Source organism: Oryzias latipes, chromosome 22 (genome assembly GCF_053564925.1).
Source record: "Oryzias latipes strain Hd-rR chromosome 22, Olatipes_Hd-rR_3.1".
Classification (NCBI taxonomy): domain Eukaryota; kingdom Metazoa; phylum Chordata; class Actinopteri; order Beloniformes; family Adrianichthyidae; genus Oryzias; species Oryzias latipes.
In genome coordinates, this window is record NC_136258.1 from 16,932,010 (window position 1) to 16,958,308 (window position 26,299).

General features: G+C 40.2%; 2 protein-coding genes across 3 annotated transcripts; one reads left to right on the forward strand and one right to left on the reverse strand.

Moving 5' to 3' along the window:
• Positions 1 to 525: 525 nt before the first annotated feature.
• Positions 526 to 15,049, reverse strand: ift43 (intraflagellar transport 43 homolog (Chlamydomonas)). Of its 2 annotated transcripts, XM_078940975.1 has the most exons (10): positions 14,894 to 15,049; positions 13,781 to 13,880; positions 13,670 to 13,689; positions 9,353 to 9,423; positions 7,566 to 7,598; positions 7,083 to 7,129; positions 2,105 to 2,177; positions 1,341 to 1,416; positions 1,170 to 1,232; positions 526 to 905 (listed from the first exon to the last, which is right to left on the reverse strand). In XM_078940975.1, exons 1-10 carry the CDS (start codon positions 14,936 to 14,938, stop codon positions 804 to 806), a joined length of 630 nt encoding a protein of 209 aa, XP_078797101.1. In that variant the 5' UTR covers positions 14,939 to 15,049; the 3' UTR covers positions 526 to 803. The 2 variants fall into 2 exon arrangements, with proteins under 2 accessions (XP_078797101.1, XP_004082379.1); XM_004082331.4 differs by lacking the exon at positions 13,670 to 13,689 and having other exon boundaries at positions 13,782 to 13,880.
• A 730-nt stretch (positions 15,050 to 15,779) lies between these two features.
• tgfb3 (transforming growth factor, beta 3) lies at positions 15,780 to 26,254 on the forward strand. The gene is made up of 7 exons (XM_004082330.3): positions 15,780 to 16,560; positions 20,201 to 20,364; positions 21,578 to 21,707; positions 21,841 to 21,948; positions 24,375 to 24,531; positions 25,058 to 25,211; positions 25,295 to 26,254. Exons 1-7 carry the CDS (start codon positions 16,215 to 16,217, stop codon positions 25,451 to 25,453), a joined length of 1,218 nt encoding a protein of 405 aa, XP_004082378.1. The 5' UTR covers positions 15,780 to 16,214; the 3' UTR covers positions 25,454 to 26,254.
• The last annotated feature ends 45 nt before the right edge of the window (positions 26,255 to 26,299 follow it).

Below are 26,299 nucleotides of genomic sequence, written 5' to 3' on the forward strand. Positions count from 1 at the left end.
ATCGGGATGTTTAAGTGATGAGCAGTGATTGAGCTGTTGGATGCGTACATTGTGTCCTTGAGGGCTTCGCTGTGCATCTCCAAATGCCACCAGACTGATCTCTGCCACTGAAATAAACTTAATCACACATCTGTAAATGTTACAACCATTTCCTCATAGACCTTCCTGGACTTTGGAGGTCCGCATTTATATTCAGACGCATGAACCAAAGACAAGATTGAATGTTGATACATGCAATCAGCACGCCTGAAGCACGACATGCAACATATTTAACAAACCACAAATGACTGAAGGGAATTAGAGCAAACGCAGTCTGCACTCTGTGCTTCAACAGGCCTGTGTAGAATTTGCTCGCTACTTTGAGAAAGATTTCACATTCTCTTGATTCAGTAAAAAAAGTATAATGTATGTTAATCCCTCAGGTGTCAATCGGAACTCTGTTCAATGCATTTGAGATAATAGTGAAGAAGGGGCTGTTCCTGTCGAAGAGCTGCAAGATAAAGTCAATGGCAGAGTCAATAACAATAAGGTTGTAGGCTTTAATGAGGAATGTTAATTTAAACACAATCAAGTGGATTTCAGCTTAGCTGATTATCAACCTTGGACTTGTATGTTGCTGTTGATAATGTTGTCGGTACAGAGAGGGCATGTTTATCTGTGACTGCTATTTTTAACAAACAATTCAAAACCTTGTGGGTTTATATACAAAAAAAGTTAGGCAACAAAACTGTTTAAAGACATTTATAAAAATACAACTCTGTGTAAAGAAGTAGTAAAATAAACTTTAATTAAAGGATCCAAAGTCACTTCAAGCCTGGTTCGCTGCTCTCTCCTTGATCCCATTCAATCAGCAGCTCCGAGGACACCTCTGTAAACAGATGATCCCAGTCCCAGCTCACATCATCCTGAAGAGCAAGGAGGAACAGAACAGAGGCCGAGAGCAGGAGTGTAGGAAGCAGAGGGAAGCACACCAAGAAGGAAAAGCAGAGAGCAAGGAGAGGAGAATGGGGGTGGGGGGGAGCAGAGGTTGTTAATGTACACATCATAAATCTTGATTACCTGAGAGACAAGAGTGGCAGCCTCCACTGGTGCTTTCAGAACAGCTGGGCAGTTCTTTATGTGGAGCTCAGGAGCTATATTTACTAAAAAAGAAAAAAAAATATTCTCACCTCTTTCACCTCCTGCTCTGGGGCTAAAACCTTAGTGAGAAGCTTCAAGTCGATCTCTCCATCCTGAAGAAGGAGAGATGTAAAAAGTTCCTGATTTTCAGTAACTGATGAGCATCACAGAGCTGAAGAGGCCATCTTGAAAAATGAATGAACCCAAACGCCATGACTTACTAAAGTTTGGAAAGCAGAGTAATGCTTGAGATCGTTGTCCAGATCTCTGTAGGTCATCACCTGGCTCACGTGGATGCTGAGAGTACAAAGAAGTCAGAACAATGAAGAAAAGTAAGCCAGAAAAGAAGAGTACCAAAATAATTATGCCTTCACTTTATCTGATACAAATCTGAGAAATATCTTCAGATAAGTTTGAGGTTTCCTCTGAAATAAGCTTCAGGACTTCAAGCAAAGACCACAGAGAGAAAAAGATGGTTGCCAACTGTTAAACGCTTCAAATTGAAACCCAGCTGCTTATCAGTGGGTTGAAATTAAGTGGGGGGGGGGGCTCTGAAAGTGGCCGGGACCTAGCAGCGCATGCCAGTCCTACTTACTGCACATTATACGCTACATTGCCCCTGCAATGAGTTCAATGTGGATATTATCTCTCACAGAGAGCAAGCCCCAGCCTAATAACCTCCACCACTGTCATAGCCTTGCTACACTGTCGACACATGTCGCCGTGTCTCTCACTGCCCTGTAAATCAGAGGACCTGGGTAGTACGGGGCCTGGAAACGGAGTTGCATAAATCACATCAAACTGTTATTTCTCTATTTCAGACACATAAAGCAAGGCGCACTGCGACATCACAGTCCCCACAGCAGCCTGCTTATAAGTATCCCGGGCACGGTCAAGGGTTAACTGTCACCCGCCTGTCTGGGACGAACAGTTCATATTTATTTGAATCTAAAGTGGTTGGGGGGGGGGTGACTTTAAGGAGCACCTTGGTGGAACAGCAACCTGCATCGTCAGATCTTCCTCCTGCACTTCATCAAGGTCCGGAATCACAGGAATATCTAAAAACAGAAGCAATATGATTGTATCTGGAAAAGCGTCAAGAATAAAGTCAATGCTTATCAATGCATAAATAGTTATTGAAGCACACTGCTTATCCAGCGTGAGGCTGCTGGAGGTGTGTGGGTCTGCATGTCATCTACGCTGTGTGACACTTTCTTTTCTCTCACTGCCTCATAAGAGCTGACCTGTCACAATAGCCATGCGGCTATGAATATTCAGCAGGCCGGGCAGCAGCTCATCCTGCTGTGATGGGGGGTGGGGGGTGGGGTGCTGGCCAGGGGCTCCCCCAGAAAGCCCCCCCCCCACTACCTTAGCATTTGGGCCCTGTCAGCGCCACAACCCCCAGGACCCACGGTGGCCAGTAGGCCGACCTCCACGTCCACTCTGCCACTCCGACTGGGGCCGCATCCAGCCATGTGCAGGAGTATTTCGTCGCGGGCCCATCTGTGTGGGGTCGGAAGTCACCGGGCGGCCTGGCAGGGGCTGCGGGTGGCAGCCGCCAGCCCGCTGCTCAAACAGTGGGAACCCACTTTAATTGGCAAAACGCAACAGGACAGAGTATGGCTCTGCTCCCAAGAAGGCCAGGGCAAACCATCACAACGTTTCTCAGACTGACATATTTATTTAAAAAACTGAAGCATTATTGAGAAGTAGCTACAGAAAAAAAGGAAGAAAAAAAAGTTAGGACTTAAAGAAATGTGTTTTTATCCTATGAAACATAGTTCCAGATGGGGAAGCAAACTCTACCCCCTTTCAAGGACTACATCCAAGTGTTGATGGAGACAGAGAACGAGGAAAAAGAAGCTAGACGGCTGAACTGCATGAAGAAGGTTGTCAGTAATCTCTAACCACACTACTGCACCCTGAGGGGAAAGTCAATAGAGCAGCTAAATAGAGGTGGGGAGATGGAAGTCTGAATCTGATGTGAGGAAATATCTCAGCATCTGTGTCACCCCTCCTTCAAAATAACCGCTGAAAATAAACTGTTTAAAAAGGCATCAGTGTGTGTGGTGTGAAAACTGAAAAAAAGTGTCAAAAAGTAGAACTCAATCGTTGAGTTTCACAGGATCGCAAACCTTTTTTTTATTTTTTCCGATGACTCATTTCTTTTTCTTTTTTTTTAATTAAACCCAATTAAAAATGCCATGCTCGTTTAGCTGCTGACAAGATTCATCTGTGTTTCTGATATCCAAATAAATGCAGGCGCGGGTACTTCATATTCATGAGGCCCTGGTGACACTTTGTCCTCTCATTTACAAAGCACAGCGTTCAGCAGAATCCGTCCCCCCTGGACTCCCAATCAAATTTAATGGTCTTAGTGCAATGACATCAAAAAGCTTTGCCTTCCAGCTTTGCAAAAAGCTACCTGGCTTGCCTATGTGTCCATTGCTCACTTTTTTTTTTTTACTTCAGCTGATAATGTGCCCCTAACACACTTCATGAGAGTTCAATGTGAACCACAGATCATATGCTGTCTATATGCAAAGTTTGTTAAAAAATAATAGAACAGGAGTTTCAAATGGTTTTTCCAGCTCAATCTATTACAAGAGGTCAACAAGGCCGTTGGAGGTGCTGCAAACAGGCGTTTTCCTCCAAAGCAAAGGGCGACTTCATCAGCAGGACTCGTCTCTCCTCAGGGAAGCACACATCTCATTCAGCCACTTCCTGCGCTCAGCTGGACGTGTATCAAGGTGGCTTTTGTCTGGCAGCAAGCGGGCCACGCGTATCCCTATTACAGAGCCACGTCCGGCTTCCTCACTGAAGCATGTAAATATCAAAAGGGGATAATTTGCTGAGAATGTACACATACTCCCGGTGGGCGCATTCCAGGCAGCGACTTTGAAGAAGAGGACATTTCTGCGCACCACTTGTGCTCCAGTAATCTGAGTCCAGCCAAATTATTACCTAGGCGCAAATCCCTCTGAAAGGACTCCTAAGACAATATTCAACTCATCGAAGTGTAAGAGTGAGACATGAAACAGATGATTGTGTTTGGGAGACTGGGGCTATTTGAAGGGACCAGCAGGGCGCTGCGGGGGCAGGTGATAGGAGAGGTGGGAGCAGGGAGCCGGACAAGCCTTCTCTCTGCAGGTCCCTCTGCTTTTAGCCAGGAGACATAAGGGATAAGGGTTGGGGACATAATCAAGATTGCAGGGGCTATCTCACTAACCCTCAGCACTGTAATTTCCAATGGCCCTGCCTCCAGCTCTGTATTAAGAGGTCTCCCTTTTTTCAGAGTAATAATCTTTCCAAAACCAGCTGTCTGTACTTTTTATTCAGCTGGCTATTTATGGACTGCAGCTTTTGCTGGTAAAGCATTGATTTTTTTTTTGCTGTTCAGCTTCATATTATTCCAGTTATAGTGTTCTTACAAGACTCAAAGATGTGTTTTAAAATAACAAAATAAGATTTTTAATAGATAAAATTTGAAAACAGAGGGAGTGGATGCTGCACAGCTGTAATAAGTATGCTTCAGAAGGAGTGATCAAGATCAAAAATGTCAGTTGTTAATTTGTCCAGTGCTAATATCTCAGACACAGGGGTCTGCAAGTTCTTCAATAAAAGGAGGCGAGCGCAGCATGCTAACTGCTCTATTCTGTGACTGTTTGACCGATACGTACAACAACTGCGAAACAGAACAATTATCTTCAAGATCACCTCAAAGAAACACCCAGCCTAAGTTCACACTCTGTTTGGTGGGAGCCCAAAGGTCACTCAGTCAGAGCAGCAGAGCTAGCAACACATCTGTATTCAGCAGCCTCTATCTGACACTGTGCGTGCATGCAAGTGTGTTTGTGTCTGCCATTCCAGGTGGATGGCTTCCAACCAGCCGCAATGCTTTCCATTAGCTGTGGGTTTCTATAAATGAAAGCTTGTATTTAAAGAACAAGATTTTGATTATTTCTGGATTGAAATGTATAAAATGGACTACTTGTTTGTACATGCTGGAAACATTTTTTTTTTTTACATTAAAAAAACTTTAAAGGGGAGCTTTTTTTAACACAAATTTAGATTTCTTTGTGGTCTTATCATAAAAAAAATGAGTGTTGACTGATTCGTAGAATCCATCCCTATAGTTTTTATTTTCAAAAACCCACTTCTTCGGGTTCTTATTCAGGGTCTCACAGATCTGAGAGGTTGCTGCATTTACGAAAGTGTAAGAGATGAGGTGCAACCTGGACAGGTCACCCATGCAAATCATCCCAGAATTTGACCAAATGAGCGATCACATGGGTTTTTATCATGAGGATTATGAAATGAACTTTCACAGAAAGACCCACATTCACTGTATGTTTGTTTTGCTGTCCTTTTGAGTGCTAAGAAAGCCTTTAATCTGCACATTTTTTTCTGCAAAGTTTAGTCTGAGTTTGAACTACTTGTAGCAATTTCTAGGAGTCTTAGTTACTCTGAAGAAAATTCACTAGGAATATAACATGCCGATGCACTGTATATTTAACTGTTTGTGTGAACAATATGTAAAAAATAAAGTTACCGGTAATACCAAATGGGAAAAAAACTTATACACTTCTTAAATCTCACAAATGTATTCATGGCTTTTACACTGCCTCTCTACATTGTTCAATTTCAGCTGGATGTGCTTCACATGGTCAGTAGCTTTCTCCTACTCTCCATTCATCTCAAATACATTTGCTAAAGGTGTAACGAGTAATTAAATTAATCAATTGTTTTCCCACCATCCCATCAGATGGATATGTCTGAGGCATGTTGTTTACCAAATTGACCAACACAATGAGAAAAACCGTTTCGGACTGAAATAAACCAACTATATAAATCTTTGAAAATACCATTTGAATTTTATTTCATTTTACTATAACGTAAAAACGACCAAGTACCATCACAGCGGACAACACACACGTGATGGCAGCAAAAAACTGATCAGTCCATCATTCCAGTCCAATGTATGGAAACACTTTGACTTTTGCAAAGACACGTGACTATACAGTGGGCTAGAATGTTCTAATAATGTGTTATTTTGATGTGGAAAAACAACAGTGGGCTGAACATTAGGAAACCTAAATGTGAATGGATTTACCCTTAATTCCCATTTACTTGTTAAACATACATTTCATTATCTTGCAAGACATACAAGGAATCTTGAAAACTTCACCTGTACTGTTCAATACCCAGGTATTTATCTCCGAGTCACACTGGTTGAATTTTAGGCTAAAGATTTTAGATCAGTGAATTGGATCAAAATGAACCAATATAAATTATGAATCATATCATTAACCACAAATTATGATATGAATCGAATAATTCTTAGAATGAATTGTTACACCCATTATATTAATATATATATACTTCTGTTTAATGGTATTTAATTGATGCCAATATAATTATTTGCATTTGCTAACAACAAAAATACCTTTAGATTTAATGTTATAATATTTTAACTCTTCCCAATGATCAGAGAATGAAACCAGTAAACAGTTTATTCATTGGTTTTTTAGTGAATAAGGGTCCTGGGATGGACTGACGAACTGTCAGGATGTAGCCTGCTATCGCTAGTCAGTAACTGGCCAGGCTCCAGCATCTCGATAGGAATAATGGTTGTATAGACACTGGATTAATGAACGGAAATATTGAGATCTGTAAACAGTTGAATTTTACTAGTAGATCCAAATACTCCACACAAGGTCTGATTTGAATTTTTTTCCCCTACTTACTCAGTGGTTAAACATAAACTTTTAGTTCATGAATCCATGCAGGATTCAGGAATAAATATGACATGAGCGTCACTGAAAAGCAATGATCTGACTGTCTGCTTATCTGCTCTATTTTCAAAAGATAAATGTGCGGGAGAGGCACTGGAGGGCTCCTTTTTGCCCGTGAGGAGACATCACAAAGAGTAGGGGGGTGGGGGGCTGTAAGGGTGCTCTTACCTCCTTCATCATCTGATCCTTTGGGGGTTTGTGGTCGCAGGCGATGGCTGTAGGAACAGGAAGTGTGAGCGTATGAGTTACTGAATGCTTTTAAAACTCATCCTGACAGTGAGGTCATGCTGGGGAGTCGGAGGCGAGAGAGCTGGCTAGTAGGCTTGGCTTTGATGATTTACCCATTTTTGTTTATTTTCCAAAAGCTTTAAGAACGACTGCTTCAGACAAAGCCACACTATTGTGTTGTCAGGGCTGCAGACAGACTGAATAACCCTCATTTGTGTGCAACTACAAGTCTGTCACATTGCAGCAAAATACTAAGGCCAAGTTTAACAATATTTCTTAAAAATTGTTGTTGCAGTTGTATGAAAATATAGCACCTTATTAATCATGCAAAAAACTGACAAAATAGGCAAATTGTTTTACTATAAATGCAAAAATATGCACCCGGAAAATTAACAACTTTGTTGAGCTGTCATGTGAACTTACTCCTCAAAGTTCTCTGTGTGTCTTCTAGAAGATCTGTAAAACCACAGAAAAAAGCATTAGCATTTACGCCACAATCAATCAGACTGCATAGTATTACCCTTTTATCATTAGTTTCTTCATGGTCACCTATTTGTTCACATGCCCCTACTCTTGGCAATTCATCCTCAATGACAACTAAAGAAGTTACTAAAACTTCTTTTAAGGATTTTAGTTTGACCAAAAGGATTTTCCTGGGACTGCTGGTTGTGTAATGCCCCCTTCTGGGCAGTTGTTTCTCAGTACCGCAGAATTCCTTCCATGTTACTACTAATATAGATCACACACTGCCCAAAGAAAAAAAAACTACAATCTTTAATTTTTTTAATCAAAAATGCAACTGAAAATTACATCTAATAAATATGTGGAATATCATTCTATTTATTGTAATATCCCAGGAAAAGTTGACTATTTTCTTTTTTGACAACCTTTTGTAAAAGGTATATTGATACAAGTTCACAAAACATTAAAAATTAAATGAGTGAGAGTCAATTATTCTGGATTACCACTTGTATTATGATATGAGCAAAATGAACAAAACTGAACTATCAAAAAAATTGTGTTTTTTTTTACCCCACATATTTTAAATGCAGTTCAACACTGAAGCTAAAAATCACAAATGGACTTTCCCAGCTAGGCATGGATGAGCTGAAGAAGCCTACCTGCCTGCCCTTGAACTGTGTCCTGTCTAGGGGGCGGGAGTGGCGACACTTAAGACACATTACAGGCCCCTTGATTAAGACTCATGTAAGGCAAAGCGATAGACATGGTAAAACTGTCTGGAAAAAGTTGTTAGGGATAAAATATATTGTGGCAACCTAGTTTCAAAGGTTCATCAATAAACTGACAGATCATTTAGTGTCAATTACAAGTGATAGATCTACAAATCCTGGGATTTCTGCGCCTGGATTAGTGGGAGGAGGGCGGTGGTGATTGAGCATGAGGGGTGACATTGAAAGGAAAAGTCCTTGCTGGTTCCAGTGGGGACCATTACTTACTTTGTTTCAGAAAGGATCAATGCACGTGCAAACCCCCTTTACACCTCTTGTGTTTCAATCACTTTCAGACTCAGATTCAAGCCCAGTTACGCAAAAGCGGCGATACAACACGCTGACCTTCTGTTTGAATGGAAATATCCATTGAGTTTGCTGTTTTTCCTGCACTAACGGTGCAGTAAACTACGTAAGTAAGCACAAGTGACTCCGCCCGTTGACTTCAATGAATCCTCCGTGTCCTCATTTGCATTGAGATGAAAGAGGAAAAGCAGAGAGTGGCAGGAAGAAGAAAAATCTGCTCACTGGTATATTAAAACATCTCATGTTCAGTTTAGAAGAGTATTGAGATCTCTGGAATAGTTAGTTTTGGATCAAAACCTGTGGCGAGCACTTTCCATCTGTTTCAAATATTTCAGGAATTCTCTGTGTCGTGCTCCCAGAGTAAAGAGCAGACTGCAGTGGTAAGGGGTGATAAAGTGGCTTGAACCCCTGTGATGAAGTGTCTGGCTGACTAACAGTGCCCTCCTGTGGCTGATGCATTAACCATGTCAATTACTGCCTTGCTCACAGATGAAGACGAATGGAGAGTTGCCCGCTCAGAGGTTCCCTCTAACCTTGTTGATGCACAGGCTGAGTGCCAAATATTCACTGATAAATAAACTCATTCAGCAGTATGAGAGTTCATTAATAACACATAACACAGACTTGCTGTGTCCACTTTGAAGGAGACGGGAGAGTGGGAGTGACGATACGTACTTGGCAGAACCTGATCCAGAGCTTTCTTCTGCCCAGCCACCCTGCCGCCGGGCCGGCTTAGGAGGGGGGCCCTGCAGAAAGAAATTCATTTTTACTATAGAAATCAGTCAAACCTAATTTTGTCATTTTGACCATTTTTGCATTTTTTTCAAAAATTAAAGCACCAATACGGCATGATTCTGCTTTAGTCTCGTTTTTATTTTAATTTTCTGTCAAATCAATGTATTGTTTAAATTAGCACAGATACGATGTGCTTCTTTGACTTTTAAGATCAATAAAAAGAAATTTGTGTCTCAGAGGTGATTTAAAAGGATAAATATTCCAAAAACCAACTTGAGCGTATCTAAAGAATGAAGGGAAAGACCAGGAAATAAAAGTGCCCGTTCTGGTTTTAGTGACCAGAGGCAAAAAGAGCTGCTACATTTCTACCTTTGTGTCAGCTAAATTTAACACAAGTAACAGTAAAAAAAAAATTTAAAAAAAGAAAACTTCAGTTAGCGTCAAATCCACTCGTGATTAGCAGTGTGCGGCGTAATTTAATGTTGAAATCTTTTTAAAAATACAAAAAAGGTATTCATGTTATGAATGTTATTCATGATAATGATTGTCAAAAGCCTTCATAGATATCGAAAGCAATACCTGATGTGTAAAACAAATATTCATATAAAATGAAACGATGCGACTAATCCATGGTGGCAGAGTAACAGTTGTGGTTCTTCATTACCAATTTCCTTAAAGAAAATTAAAACATTTCTAAATTAAATATCTTGTTACACTTGACAAAACTAATTCACTACAATAATTCATTTCATTGTACAAATGACAATGACAAATAAAGATCTACCTATCAACCTATTTTAGGACAATAGATCTTGAATAACTGTTGATGAGTCATTGGATTTCAAAACATCTTTTTAAAGCAACACATGTAATGATAAATTGATCTGATGTTTTTTTTCAGTAAATAATGTGAATAGTGAATGGTCTTGTTTAAGAAACCAACTTGCTTAATTTGGGGAAACATGACAGTTTAAACCTTTGAAAGTAACTTTATATATAGTTTTGATCCTAAAAGCTGCAACAGTCCGTCTTCAAAAAGATTACTGTCTAACAATAAGAATTGTTGGACTGCTGTAGAGGTTAATATTTGGCATTTTGAGGGAGACATATCAATATACCTACTTTGAAGATATAAAACTTGTTTTTTGAGCAATACAAACTTATTTTAAGACCCAATATTTCCAATTACCTGAACTATATACCTAAATATGAGGGTTCATGGCTACTTTCAAGATTTCATTTTGACTTAAAAGGGCAGGGCATCGCAAAGTACTTTGAGATCTCCTTAAGACTAATTCTATTATTGGCAGTTTTTCTTTTTGACTTGGTTGTGTCCAAACTCCCTGACTACTTTCTTAATGCACTATTTCAGGCGCTCACCGTTTTGATGGGGTTTCTGAATCTACAATTCCAAAATCCAATGTCCTGGAAATTTCCCACAAGTCTCTACAAAAAAACTAGCGTGCTAACAAGATTGGAATATATATGAACAATTTGCCATTTGAAAAAATATATCAAAATTAATATTTTTGGACATTCTACAAAATTTCATCATCAAAACACAGTGGATTCATAAATAATCTTCGTAAAATGTTCATATTTATTAGCTTTTTACTTTGGCAAAAGAGTGACGTCACTATTAGCGTTTTGAAAAAGAAAAAAGTAGTGAGCATGTGTCTGAATTGCATTAAAATCGAGGGTGCGAGCGCTATGAAGTCTTTTAGGGGTTATAGAGAGGGAATTTGCACGTTTTAACTTGTTTTGAGAAGAACATTTTTTTCCCGTGTAGGGTCGTGTAGGAAGCCTATTTGTCTGACAAAACATCTTTAAATGCATAAATGGTAAGCAGTCTGCTACATGCTAAAAAAAAAAGATCTGCTTGCAGTATTCTATCACTCATATTTAAGTGTGGGAAATATATGTCTGACCCAAAAACAAATTTTTCTTTAGGTTTTTCTTTCTGAAAATAGCACGCTTCTTGATCCTGAGACCAGCTCCGGAATGAAGGAATTCCTCAGGGAATATGAGTGTGGAAGTTGACTACTATAGACAAATGTTGGAAATGAAAAAGGCTCAGCTTTCCTCATTACTAAATTGCGTCTGCAAAGGACAATGTGTTCCTGATTAATTTATTTCATTTATGATGAAAGGAGAAATAATCTTTCATGACTGGTTCCTTTACCGAAACCATTTATAAATTTAAATGTCACCATTAAGTAAGGCAGAGAAGAGGGGGGGACCCCCCCTCTTCCCTAGTATATTACTATTAATCAGGAGAGCCAAGGCTGAGCAAGCTCTCTCAACTTTGTGTGATTAGTAACTGTCTCTTTAATAAGAACCGAGATTATTACAATGACAACTTTCTGAGCAAGATTATAAAATTCCTCAGAGTGATCTCTAATATTTAGAATTTTTTTGACAATGAGTTATTTTCAAGAGAGACAAGATAATGAGGTCAAGCACCCTTGTGAGAAAGAATTTTATCCTCTGCTATTTTTTTTTCTCTTAACAAAAATGTATAAGACCATACATGTCCTGAGAAGCAAAACAAATCTCCTCCTGTAAATCTTCATGACCAAATATGAACCCGACAGTTGTAGTAAAATAGTTTGGGGCTGTTCGGGGCAATTAACTTATGGTTTCTAAATTAAGACTCACTGCCAGTCTGTATGGAACTTGTGGCCAAACCTTAAGAGCCCATAAAAGCAACTTTTTTACTTAAACAATGTCAAGAATGTGACCAGTCAGTTGGGTATTTTAGTCAGGACACGAGAGGGTTAGAAGCAAAGAAAAAAAAAAAATCTGAATTGCACGACACTGAAAAAATGCATTGCATGTGCACAGGAGGTCAGAGGGGCGTGAGAATATGGGTTCATACATTAGGGAAGTTGGCCTAATTTGGAAAGAATTGCCTAAAGCGAGTGCACTACTGGAATTTCTGCTTTGGGAATGTTGGCCTGTTTACAGTCCAGCAGAGCAGAGATGTGACCGATTCCACAAATGCCAACAATAGCATCGCAATTTCCTTCTATTTGACCTCTCTCATAATGTTTAGTCTTACTTGTTAAATTCTAAATTTACCATCATCCTTTTTTTTTTTTTTTTTTTAAGAGTTCACAGAGAAAATGTTCCCTCTCTATGGGGAGTGGTGTGTAAATTTAAATTATGCCAGGAGTTTTGCACAAAATAGCGCTTCAAACTCTTGCATGTAGATAATGTTAGTGTTTTAAAATAAATGTTTTAATATATGTGTTTATTTCATGTGTTTATTACTTTTGTATGCACTGGAACAACACAAAAAAGCAGAACTTAAGTCAAACCTGACAAAAATTCAACACATATGAAAAATGAACTGGACAAAATGATTTAAAAAAAAAAGCAAGGCTGGAGAGAACTGATATAGCAAAAGTGCAATCCTGGAAGAAAGTGATACAAAAGTGGAACTTTTTGGTAAAGGACATCATAATACTGTTTACAACAGAAGAAATGAGGCCTTCAAAATAAAATATACAGTACATGTTGGACCTTCAAAGATTTTTTAGGTTTGCTTTACTGGATGCTTTGACTGTCTGAACGCCACTGTTATCAAGACATTTTTGATGCACAACATAGTGGTCAGAAAGCTGCATCTCCTTCAGAGATCATGGACCTCCCAGGAGAACAATGACCCAAAATGTTTTAGAAAGCACTCAGAAATAGATCCAAATAAAGAGCTGGAGAATTCTGCCAACAAGCAATGAGTCCAGATCGAAATCTAATAGAACAGCTGTGCAGAAATTTTAAAACATTAAGGAGAAAGGATCCTCTTGACTTGAATAATCGGGAGCAGTTTGCATAAGAAATGTCCAAAATTCACGTAGAGAGGTGTGAGATACACTTTCATGATTACAGGAAGCAACAATTTTTTTAAAGGGTGCAACTAAATATTAAGTTATGGGTGCCAATACTTTGATTCATGGAGTGAATTTTAGACAGTTTTTTTGTTTCCGTTTCTCCAGTGCAAACAAACAAACGTAACAACAACAAAACGGCAAGAACCAAAAGATTTTCAAACAGAACTTTCTAAGAGCAATATGCATTTTCCGATAGAATTAGGAATAACAATATACCTATGGGGAGGTACTATTTCATACCAACTAGAAATAGGCAAACGTGCAAAAACAATTTTAAAAAGGCATCTAAAAACTGTAAAAATGTTTAAAGTAAATTATATTTAGAGCATTAAAGGCAAATGTCAGGCATGGTCAGGCAACCTACCTCATCAGCATCATGTGATTCATGTATGGGACAAAACAAAGCAGTTATTGCATCGGGAAATGTTTAGACAAAAGAAATGCAGCTAGCTTGGCCTTATCAGTAGATTACATACTTCTAATGATGCAGAAGTGGAGGACTTCCTTGCATGGCGAGAATCTTCAAATGACGATTGGTTCGCCTGAGGACGAGCTCTTCGTCCAGATTTAGCAACCTGGAAAATGAGGAGGAACTTAGGAAAATGTTTTTTTTTCATCAGTTACTAAATATTTGCAAGTTTTGCTTTAAGCTTTTCATGATACTTGGGTTTGCACAAAAAAATGCAACATGTCTTGCTCCACTAAATATACATGAAAAAAATTTATCTATTATTAATACCCATTAAAGGGCTGCTGAAGCCCTTCATAGCTACCGTAGGCAAAGGTGGGGTAAAGCAGACCAGGTCACCAGTTTAGGGTCACCACAACCATCCATTCATCCCTAAGGTACCATTTAGAGTCACAAATCTCTAATCAGGAAGGAACCTGGAGAGCCTATAGAAAACCTAAGCAGGCAAAGGGAAATGATGTGAACCTGACCCAGGTTCACCAACAAAATAAGTTTAAAAAAATTGAGTTGCACTCAATGTATAATCTTTATCACAGTTTTTGTTTTGTTTTTTGTAAAAATGCATAATAAGAATATAATAACCTATATATATATATATATATATATATATATATATATATATATATATATATATATATATATATATATATATATATATATATATATATATATATATATATATATGTTTTTTTTTTGTTGTTGTTTTAGTAGTGCCCCTGTCGTGACCTTGATCTGTTCTACATAACTGTCTGGTATAGCTTTCTATGAAGGTAAAATGCAGAAAGAACTGTCCCCTAACGAAAAAAGGTGCATGTCGGGAATTTTTTCTAGCTAGCATAGCAAACCCTTTCGTTAGATAGCAACTCGAGTACAAATCTGTCGGCTTTCGTAGCCCAGAAACAACAAGCTCATTTGTATCGGTGTCGTTGACTGTTTCAATAAAAAGTGAACTAGCTGTAACAACCCCCGGCGTTTTAACTTTAGGGCCTACTAGTGGCTAGTTAGCTAACCGTACCGTGATTTGGCTTTTAAAGTGCGTCTTCACCCCTTACGCCACACAAATGTGCAAAGACGTGCTCTTCTCCACCTGTTATGAACCAATTCAACCAAACTGCTTACGTTTTTGGGCGCTCCACCATATTCAAGCTGAAAGGTGTCGTCCATTTTTCTCCTCAGCTGAGGAGAAAAAGACAGAAAACCAAGCTCCTGTTTGACGCTAACGCGTTACATAGCAACAGCGTCCATAGCAACACCAATCAGCGTGCGAATCCGAGTTGCTTGACTAAAAGACAGGAAATCAATTAACGTTTTTATAATTGCCCACCTGTATTTAATTTCAAAATATTACACACATCACCTAAAAAGTATATATTTGCCATACAGTTATAAAAACAATAAAAGGAGGGGGATGGCAAAGCTTTAAAAATGGATGTGGCTAATAATTCACAAATTCACATTTATTTGGGACCATCTGACGATAAAAGTAAACAAATATACAATATTTTCAGTTTTCTGCAAAGAAACAAAAATCATTCTGAACACAGTTCCCTTCTTTTGCCACTAGATGTCAGTGTTGTGCATGCTTTTAAAAAACAGACGGCCCATTGAACGGTAGCACTCAAAAGCGGATCAGGTTGCACTCCTGCGCACACTTGGTGCACCTCATAAATGTTGCTTCACCATCTGCATTTGCACTTTCCATCAAATGCAACTTTTGAGTTTAGTCCTCCCAAAATATTCAAAATCTCGGCTTATTATCGCCTTCTTTGACATTTTAAGGATCCCCAGACTAAATCAACAAGGAAATTAATGATTAATAAATTACGCATTACTAACTTTTTTTTTCTTTGAAAAACGAAAGTTCTTTCACCTTTAAAATGTTAAAGCATATTTAATGCCATCATTTAAATTGAGATTGCAAGAGCGCCCATTGTTCAAGCACAATAAATTGCTGCCCCTCCTTCCAAAACGTCACTGCTTGTAGCTATAAAGTCTGACTGAGGGCTCAGCGCAGAGCGTGTCTGAGGTCGGACTACAGGGAGATAACGGAGCCACACGGACCCCAGAAAGCGCAAGTGGATGGGGAGGGAACCCTCGTGGAATAGAGACAAGTTCACCACGGCGCAGAGATTGAAATAAAGCTAAAGAGGAGAGATGCTTGAATGACACAAGGGGTAATGAAGAGTGTAATTGAGAGTTTTGATGGAGAACTGAGAATATTTTCCAAAATGGTACGGATTTGCGCCCAAGCAATTGCCCATTTTGCAAAGATGACATAGCGCATGAGAAAATGGGATTTCTTCAGGAACAGAACTCACTCACGACTTGAATTTAAAATATATATATTAAAAAGGATTCAATAACAATTGGAATTAGATTTTTTTTCTTATTGCAATTTTATTTCTCTACGTTTACTTGATCGGTTTTGAGTGAATGCAATATGAATCTGGGCAAAGCTCTCCTGCTTTTCCTCCTTTGCAACTGTGTCACAATGACTTTCTCACTGTCCACTTGCACCACTGTGGATATCGACAACATCAGGAAAAAGAGAATGGAGGCGGTGCGCGGACAGATTCTGAGTAAACTCCGGATGACCAGCCCGCCTCAGACAGCGGGGCCGACCCAGGTACCCTTTCAGGTTCTGGCCCTTTATAACAGCACCAAGGAGCTCATTGAGGAGCTCGGAAGAGACCGGCAGCAGAGTTGCGGACAGGATAGCACAGAGACTGAGTACTACGCCAAAGAGATTTACAAGTTCAACATGATCAATATTTCACCTGAAAACAGTGAGTTTTCTCTCTATTCTGAGTCTTTAAAGAATGATTGAGCAATGTCACTTGAGTTGCAAATTGTGTTGGGATGTGTCAGCAAGTGGCCACATTTTAGATGGATTCAAATAAAACAAAGGGTCTTGTCATGCTTTGCAAAGATTGTTATTGTGATGATAGGATGGCACAGCATTTATGCACAGTGAGCAGGGATGCATGGCGCAAAGAAGAGAGCAAAGTAAACAGCCTAATTGGTATGAGCACCATACATACTTTACACTGAAGCCATGGGAACTCCAGCCTGACGCATTCCTAAGTGAGGAAAATTCTCAGGCTCTTAGGTGTAGTATTTATTGCCAACTCTAATACCTCATTTCCATTTTCTAGCTGTGTTCGGTATTTTTCATCCACTCTTAGTCACCTCTCCCCCCCTCCAACTATTTCTTCGGAATAGCTCCCTGTTATGATCTAATTCCCTGCTCCATCCATATTGGTATTTCCTGTATAAAATATGTCCCATTGATTGTTCCATAAATCAGAAGCTCACGGAGACCAGGGTTCTCAAGAGACGGGTTGTTTTTAAGTGGAGCAGTTGGGCCCGAGCCCATTGGCGGTCAGAGGTCAGAGAGTGTGCGGCAGCAGCCGCTTTTAAAAATCAACAGGTGTTTATGCTGTGACACTGAGCAGAACCTCAGCATACAGTAATCCCTGAATCGAATCCATTTCAGGGGTCCCACAAAGTGCTTTTGACATTCAAAATACACAGCTTCGGGTTTATCCGCTGGTCAGAGGTAGCCAGAGCTCCCAAAACAAACAGAGGTCTATGGAGTGGGATCAGGGATGGCCAGGTGCCCAGGAAACATCATTCTGTAGGTCATACTAAAGGTGATAATAAAAGACACAAACCTGATTCATTACTGGCAACACTTTCTTCCCATCAGCTTATAATCAAGGAAGATATTACTCAAATTTACAGAAGGTTCCAGAAACCCATCCATTAAAGCCTGTCCCTCTCTTTCCATTATGTAATTTTAAGTGGAGCTAGGCATGTTGCAGTATGCAGGAACATAATGTCTCTCACCTTGATAATTTTGCAGTGTACTTCATTTTCTTTCTTGATGGATATAATGAGTTTTACATGCGCTGCTTTTGGAAGGTTGTTTGGGAATGTGGTCAAGTTTTGCTCTTGTTTTTTTTTTTTTTCTCTTTTTTCTCCAGGAACAGTTAAGAAGTTAAACAGAACCTTTTCTCGCATGCTTTCATGCACCACTTGCTCCAGACTACTATGCTAGACATTACTACAAATGGAAATCAATGCATTTGCCATCTAGGAGCAGACAAAGCTGAATTTAGACATGGCAGCAGTTTGGAGCTCAGCGTGTCCCGCTGCAGAAAGGAGACGGCCGTATATTTCAGCCTGTGGTAGGATGCTGACTTACTTGCCTTGCAAATTGCATCATGCCGTTTCAGTGAAATTTCAGGCCAATCTTTTGACACTGAGGTGAGTTAGTAAAAAATGAGTAGCGGTGCTGAAGACAGCAGGGTTTCTGATATATGGGATAGTAGAAGGGTGATGTCATCTGTACAAACAGAGACGGCGGTCTCTCTTTTGGTCCCAGAGCAACAGCATCGCTCCAAAAAAACTCCCACGTGTTCACAAGGTTTTTCTTCCCAATACAAGTTGGGGGGTTTTTCATACATAATCTCATCTGCAGTCCCAGCATAGTCTGTTAAACCAAATAAAATGTTGTAAGTCAACTTGTAGATTCTTAAATGGAAATTTTGTCTTTTTTTGAATTTCTTGAAGTTTAAGTGAATAGCAGAATTCAGGTTTCAAAGAAAAACACTTTTTTTAGCTTTAAGAGATCTGGAGCCCACATTATGTAGACACCTGCCAATTTATGCTTTCATCCATCCATCCATCCATCCCTTTTCTTAACTCGTTATATCCCTTTCGGGGTCACAGGGCTGTCAGAGCCTAACAGGTCACCAGCATGTCACAGGGCCACACAATCACTCCCACTTCCAGTCACACCTACAGGCAATTAAATGAAATCAGTCAACCTATGAAGCATGTTTTTGGACTGGGGGAGAATATGGCCAAAAGTGGTGATTTCTGGGACCATTTACCTCTATGAGGATCCACCTGTGGGTGTCAGAGTGGCAGGTGTGGATCTATTCCGCGCCATGACACTTTATGAGAATCTTTTCTGTAAAATATTGAAAAACATTTAAGAGCAGCTCAAATGGGAGTGCTTGATTTTAAAAAGAGTTTTTTATTTATAATTCTAAGATCCAACTAGTTGTTTAGAAAATACACTTATTTAAAGAATATGAACTCATTAAATCAATAAATCACTCATCTCAGATGGATAGCTTTCTAGCTCATTGTGGTTGGATACTCCCTTGGATTTTATTTCTAAACAGATTATGGAATAGAAATTAGACCCTAAAATCTTAAATCTGAGCTTCCTCCAAGATTTTCCAGACTCATTTTGGGTTCAGCATCCTGACGCCCAGCCTGAAGCCATAATCTATAAATGACAGGGGTAAAAAATGATTGAATTTATTGAATTTTAATTATAATCCCAATCCCCTCCACTCACCCAACATGGAACAAATTATCTTTCAGACCCTTGGCAAAATAATCTCTAATGCAAAATCCCCCTAAAACCATTGCAGTGGGAAAAAATGAAGTCACCCAAAAGGAAACCAAAGACTTGATTAGAATTTTAAATCTTTCCTCCAAGTGGGGCTTTCCACCTTCTGTGGAGGAGGCTCAGTGAAGGAAAGGGGAGATGCAGATATTGAGGGGAGAAAAAAAACCTTTCAAGGTCCCTCCTCTCTTATTGTGTACAAAAGTGGACAGATGTGTGGCCGGGAAGAGGCACTAAAACAGTCACCCATAAATAAAGAAAGTTGGATGACATTACTATGTTGCGCAGCAAGACATTTAATGAGGATGATGCAGAAAAAGCTCCTTCTTTGCACCAAACAGGAGCAACTTCTAAGTTTTTCTTTTTCCACAACTGTCTGAGGTGCAAATTGGCTCAAGGTGCTGTGCGCCAATCAGCCACCAGCAAATCTCAGGCTCAGTAATAAAGCTTAACCTTGAGGTAATAAATTAGCCAAGGCTTGGCTGTAAATGACTGTTTCCAGTGGGCTCATAAAAGGTTTGCTATGTGCTTGTTTTGCTCAACGCTGCATGTGCTTTGCCTGTTATAATAATAAACTCCTCAGTGATATAATGGTACAAAAAATCCAAGGGGTTTTAAATTTAACAGAAAGCTTTGGAGACTGAATCCTGGCGCGACCAATTACTTTGTTAATTCTGTGTAAAATCATGCGAATACATGATGCCAAACATACTTTCAGTGGCTTTAGATGGTTTTCTTGCGGTTAATCTCTGATTTCAACTGCTGTCTGGACCCTGGGAGCACCTGTTGGGCACAAACACTGATATGAGGAAGAGGATGAATCATCTTTACTACCACATGGTCCGTTTGCTTCTCATTCAGTGATCTCAACTTGTGCCTCACGCAAGTGCCTATACTTGGCAATGATGGCTTCCTTACGTGGGCTGTAAATGGTTAAACCTTTCAAATCTAAATTTTCTTTGAAGGACATGTAAATGCTTTGATCCCCTCCTTATCTGCAGACGACCTCTCCTACTGCCCTAAGGGCATCACCTCCAAGATATTTCGCTTCAACGTGTCAATCATGGAGAAGAACGCCACCAACTTGTTCCGAGCTGAATTCCGGGCCCTGCGGATCCCCAACTCCAGCGCCAAGCGTACCGAGCAGAGGATTGAGCTCTACCAGGTGTGTGAACTGACCGATCATTTGCACTGTTTGCACGGGCGGGGGGGGGTGTCAGTAGTTATGAGCTCAACTTCTCTCCAAAGGCCTACGTAGGTCAGTGAAAAGGACGAAAACATTTATATTAGGGTGTCCAACTCCCTCTCTCCTCTTTTCATGTGGTAATCATTATTCCATCTGCTTATAGACCACTGGATTCTACATCAGGACAAATATATGAGTTGGTGCTGCCATATGTTGGAAACTCGGCATTACCGTTCTGCAGATTTGTCTTTTAAGCAGTCGGACTCAACACAATTGCTCAGAAAGCTTTTTATACTTGTCTGCACATACATGTGCTTATGGTCAATTCTGAAGCATGCATCTGGTTGGTGTCTGCATACGAGGTGGCAAGAATAGTCTATTCTCTGGTTCCCCATTAATCTCCCGTGAGAGACTAGGAGTAACGATCAGGTTCCAGCACTTCCTGCCAGGGAGACAAGCGTCTCCGGACTGCATACCGCCTGTGAGGCAAGGCTCTGGCCAGCACTGAATACAGACTGTCAGGCCTTCGAGATTTTTTCCAGGGGCCTAGGAGAAGATAGAGGCAGGGTCACCCACCGGTGGGAGTAAATGGAGCCGATCGCGCACCCCCACACTCTTGGGGCTAGAGCTGATTGGCAGACGGGCTGACGCTGGCAAATCCCGCAGCCACTCATTCCCACAGGAAGACAGATTAGATGCCGACATGTTCAGGAACCTGATTATCCATAGCACTGCTGCGAGGGCCAAGGACTCAAACCCACCACCCAAACACATGCTTCTCACCATAGATAAACACCTTTGTCAGGAGAGGTGCTGGGTCAGATAGGACTGTCTGAAACCCTCTTGTGCATTCTCCTTCCTCTCAGTTTTACCGTTTATTTATGGTATTGACATGACATGTTTCAGATACTTTCTGAACCCTAAGACGATGAATGTTAGAGGTTGGAGTCAACGTTTGAACGGCAGAGGTGAAGGACAGCCAGCTTTTCATTGGCAGGAGGGTAACGCACAGGCATTAACTTGCAAAATGGGGATATCAACACAGGGAGTCACTTTTTCCATGAAGAGTAGACATTTGGCCCAAGGCATCCTGGAGAGTCTGGCTCAGACAGACAGCCTTGGTTCTGCGAGCGTGTGTGTGTGAGAAAATAAAGTTTATGCAGCTGGGTCACATTTCCATCTTTCTGCACAGATCCTGCAAAAAGACGACCCCAAAGCCAAACAGCGCTACATTGGGGGCAAGAACGTCCCGACCAAAGGGACACCTGAGTGGATCTCCTTTGATGTGACAGAGACAGTGAGGGAATGGCTCATGTACCGACGTGAGTGAGATGCCTCAAAAGTTCCTTTCTTTGCACCAAATTTTGACAGAAAAGAAGAGCTGAATGTAGAAATGGACGGATGAAGCAGAGGGGAAAAATATTCTTGATCATTCTGCTCTTGGTGTCGCTGCAGAAACCAACCTGGGCCTGGAGATCAGCGTGCACTGTCCCTGCCACACCTTCAGGCCCAATGGAGATATCATCGAAAACACCAATGAGGTGCTCGAGGTCAAGTTTAAAGGTAAGACCAAAGGGGTGAAGTGGATTCGTTTCACCTTTTTTTAGTTTTAGAACAAAACTGTTGAACTATTCTTGAAAAAAGAGTTTCAATTTGGCTTAAAGTTAATTATTTATAGGGAAATCTAAATAGATTAAAATGTTGAAGAGGGCATCCAGTAGTATTTTTAAGAATTATGCTTCCTACACACTGAAAAAAAGCGTTATATCAGAAAGTACACTGCAAAAACTGAAAGTTAAGAAATTAATAAGACCCTTTGAGAAATAATTCTGTCTTGCTAAAGAAAGAATCTTATTAGGAATTTCTTTTAATAGCGAAATAATTGTAGTTTAGTGACAATATTTGTCTTTCTTAGAGTAACAATCCTTGGTAAGACCATTTTTTCTTATCCCAATGGGAGATTTCGTTTTTGCATAAAGAAAATTGTTCACATTTTAAGAATTTTTGACATATTTTAGGTGGCCTGTTCTTACAGTGTGTTTGATGGATTTTAAAGAACAAATGTTTAGTTTTTGTGTTTTGACTAAATGCACAGTCGTGTCCAAATTAGGCTCAAACATTAAGAACTACTCAAGTGGCACCTTTTCACGTATATATTCTCACTAAAGTGTCTGCATATTCATAATAAACAGTATTTTTCGGATAATACTCGGATAAAACTTCAACCCCTTTTCACAGGATCTAGTGTCTCCTCTATCTGGTAGCAGCTTAAAATGTTGCCACAGAATAAGTAGCATTTAATCATAGAATATTTGACACAATTAATCGTTTAAACATTATAATCTACACACATTTTTTAAAAGTACCTGCAAGCTATGCATGAAGAAACAACGCCGTGCGAGATGCACCTGCATATCAGACTATTTCAAACTGAGATTGAAAAAAGCCAAATTCCTTATCAAAAGAATTCATATTAATGTAGTTTTAACAATGCTGCTTTGCTCTGTCTGCTACTGTAAACATCTGCAACAAATCCTGAGAGACTCCTTTATTTTTTCTTCAATCGCAAATCAATCACAGCATTGAGAACATTGAAATGGAAACTGGCCTGATCAGTCTGAGCTGCTCATTCCTGTCAATGCCAAAACAAACTGGAACTCTGGTATTCTGGAAATGTGTTTCATGATGATGCTGGTAAATGATGAAAGGCCGGGAATATTAATAGTATGTTATTTTTAGATTCTTTTGCTTCTCCCCCCTTTTATTTAATCTTTTTGCTTTGCAGACATTTGTCATGCACCAAAATGCTTCTATATAGCACAGTCAATGGGAAAACACCCAAAAAGCATTTGAGCCCCTCTTTCAACACTGCATCTGAGTTTCAAAGCAGTTTGTTGAGGGTTTGACTACGCACTCTTCCATTCGGATGTTTTGAGATTTCCTTTTAAGTGTCGTCCCGTCTGCACGGTCAGACTGTGGGGGCCAAGTCTGTGTTTGGTCAGGATTCGACGCCACTTTGATCTATTATTCTCAAAAGAAAAGAAATGCCCCGCCAGCTCCTTTTCACAATCAAGCGCCACATAACGATTATGTTTGTTTAACTTGAGTTTGAATTGTCCAATGTTCAAGATAGTCATCTCTGTTCTGTTTGAAACTTAAGATTTTTCTTTCCAAGTAGTTTTTGTTAAGTTTTCTTGGACACATTTTTTATCCATAATTTTTTACTTTTTTATTGATCTTCCTTGATGCCCATTGATGCAAATACACATCAAACCTTATCAGCTCCAAATTTACCTTAATCTAGCATCTACATGAAAGCAAAAAAAGTGATTTTTTTTCCCTATAGCTTAAAATAAATACAGGCATTAAGGGGTAAGAAAACCTAGAAACCTAATCCCCACTATGTTGGTTTCAGTGGCTTTAGTCTTCATAGACGTTTTGTTAATGTCAGATTCTTTATTGTTCATTTTTTATGAGGTTTAAAAAAACTTCAAAGCAAACACATCATCACTAAATAGGACAGTGGAGATTTTTTTTTAGTTTTTATTAAAGGTTATGGCTTTTGTGTCTAAGACAAAGACACACACTCATGCATAGAGCATGGGAATACAATTGATCTGGTATCTCACTTAGCCCTGGGGCCCCTGGGCCTTCAGTCCTGGGAACACTCCTGACTGGCCTGGCCACAAGGAATGTGCTGCAATGGCGCTCAGCCGTTTGGCCACAAATTAAAGAGGGCCATACACATTTACCAGCATTTCTCCTGAGATATCAACTGCTTTAGCTATCAGGCGCAGATTGGATGAGCAGACATGAACCGAGAGGAAAGACGAGGAGAGAAGCTGGAAAGAGCTGTGTTAAATATGGAGAGGGATGAAAAGTGAGCCCGAAATGACTGAAGCTGTGCCTGTGGATAATCCTAATGTGAAAAATGACCACAGTCAGGCTCCAAGCTATCTTTAACGTTCCCGTAAAATGTTTCCCTGCAGGTGTGGAGGCGGAGTATGACGATCTGAGCCGTCCCAAGAAGCAAAAGGAGCAACTGTACCCTCACCTCATCCTCATGATGCTGCCTCCACACAGGCTGGACGCCCACTCCTCCTCTCGAAGGCGCAAGAGGGCACTTGACACCAATTACTGCTTCAAGTAAGGTCCACTACTTTTGGACTATTGTTCATTGTCTTAAACCTTTTGAAATAAAACCCCAGCTTAACTGTAGACATTCCAGGCCTGGCCCGGCTCTAAAGTCGAACTTGAGACACCTGGCAGATGCAAAATTGTACTAAAGCATGAAAATTGGGGAGACAAATTTCAATATCAGCTCAAGTGTAACAAAAAAGAGGTCAAGAATGAAATGCGCATGGGCATGAAATGCAAACTACGAAGCACATTTACCCAGATAGGACAGACCATACAAGTTAGGATCTGTCCCAGCGCTAGAAGGGGGCACCACCTCTAACAGGCTGTCTCCTTAGCTTTCCATCTCCTCCTTCAGGGCAGCAGGCAGTACCAAATTCACCTGGGCTGATTCCAAGAGGGAAAATAAGGGCACACCTAAAATAGGAATTTCTGAACTTCTCACTCATCTATGAAACCATGGACAACACACGTATAGAAGTCTTAAAACTCTGCTTTCTTTCAAATTTTGAAGTTTTGCCTCTTTTATTTTCAGCAACTATGAGGAGAACTGCTGCGTACGACCACTATATATTAATTTCCGAAAGGATTTGGGTTGGAAGTGGATCCATCAGCCTGAAGGGTACTATGCGAACTTCTGCTCTGGTCCCTGTCCTTACCTCCGTAGTGCAGACACCACCCACAGCTCGGTGAGGAAAGAGTGGAGTCCATCCTTTAGATTCTTTGTTAAAAAGCAATTTCTCACAGTCCTCTCTGTGCCTTTTTTTTGCAGCTGCTGAGCCTCTACAACACGTTGAACCCTGAGGCGTCTGCCTCGCCCTGCTGTGTTCCTCAGGACTTGGAGCCCCTCACCATCTTGTACTACGTGGGTCGCTCCCCAAAAGTGGAGCAGCTCTCCAACATGGTCGTTAAGTCCTGCAAGTGCAGCTGAACTTCAGGGCTTCGAGCCCTGATGAGATAAAGGACGTGGAATGAGACGGCTCGCGGCACTACTCTGAGGCAGGTGGAAAAGTGGGGTACAGTTCTTCCAGACCCGCCCATCTCTTGTGAAACAAAAGTCCACCACTCTGCCCACAATTATTGGCAGCATTTACTAAGACTGATAGGACACCACTTCATCAAGAGTGCTGTAAAACCCTAAGCATTGCCTTTTGTCATCAGTATTACTGTTTTTTTTTTTATCTTCCTGTGTTTTGAAAACCCTGTAAAATCTCCCAAATAATGATAATCAAATCCTGTTTTTTTATGAAAAGAGGAACAATGATTGTTTTGCTATGACCAATCTGAAGGACCTAAAATAATCGTAACGGCGTCGGGACTGAGACCGCAGAAGACGCTCAGCATGTGTCAAAGAGCGGGATGAAGATGACCGGTTTGCTGAGAGCAAATGCAGAGGACACATTGGAAAAAATGTCCCAGCTGGAAGCTGTAAATGCCACAGCTCTAGACCGTCTAGGATTTAACGCTGTCAATAATAAATAAATAAATGAATGACAATAGGAGAAAAAAAAAGAAAACATGCTGGAAACCAATATGTCTTTCATTGTAGTATTTTGGTGGTTATGTTTACCTCTGTAGTACAACAGGATGGTGATTCCAGGGATTTTATTCAAGTGAAAGCCTTTCTGTTGTATGACACGTCTGTCACTAAGTGAACTCGATCACAAACTGTAAATGTTTTTATTACTCTTGGAAACACCCTCTTTTTTTAATTAAAAATACAAACAACTTAGTAGCTCTGTTCAGTTTTTAATGCTATTGGATAAAATCAATCCTC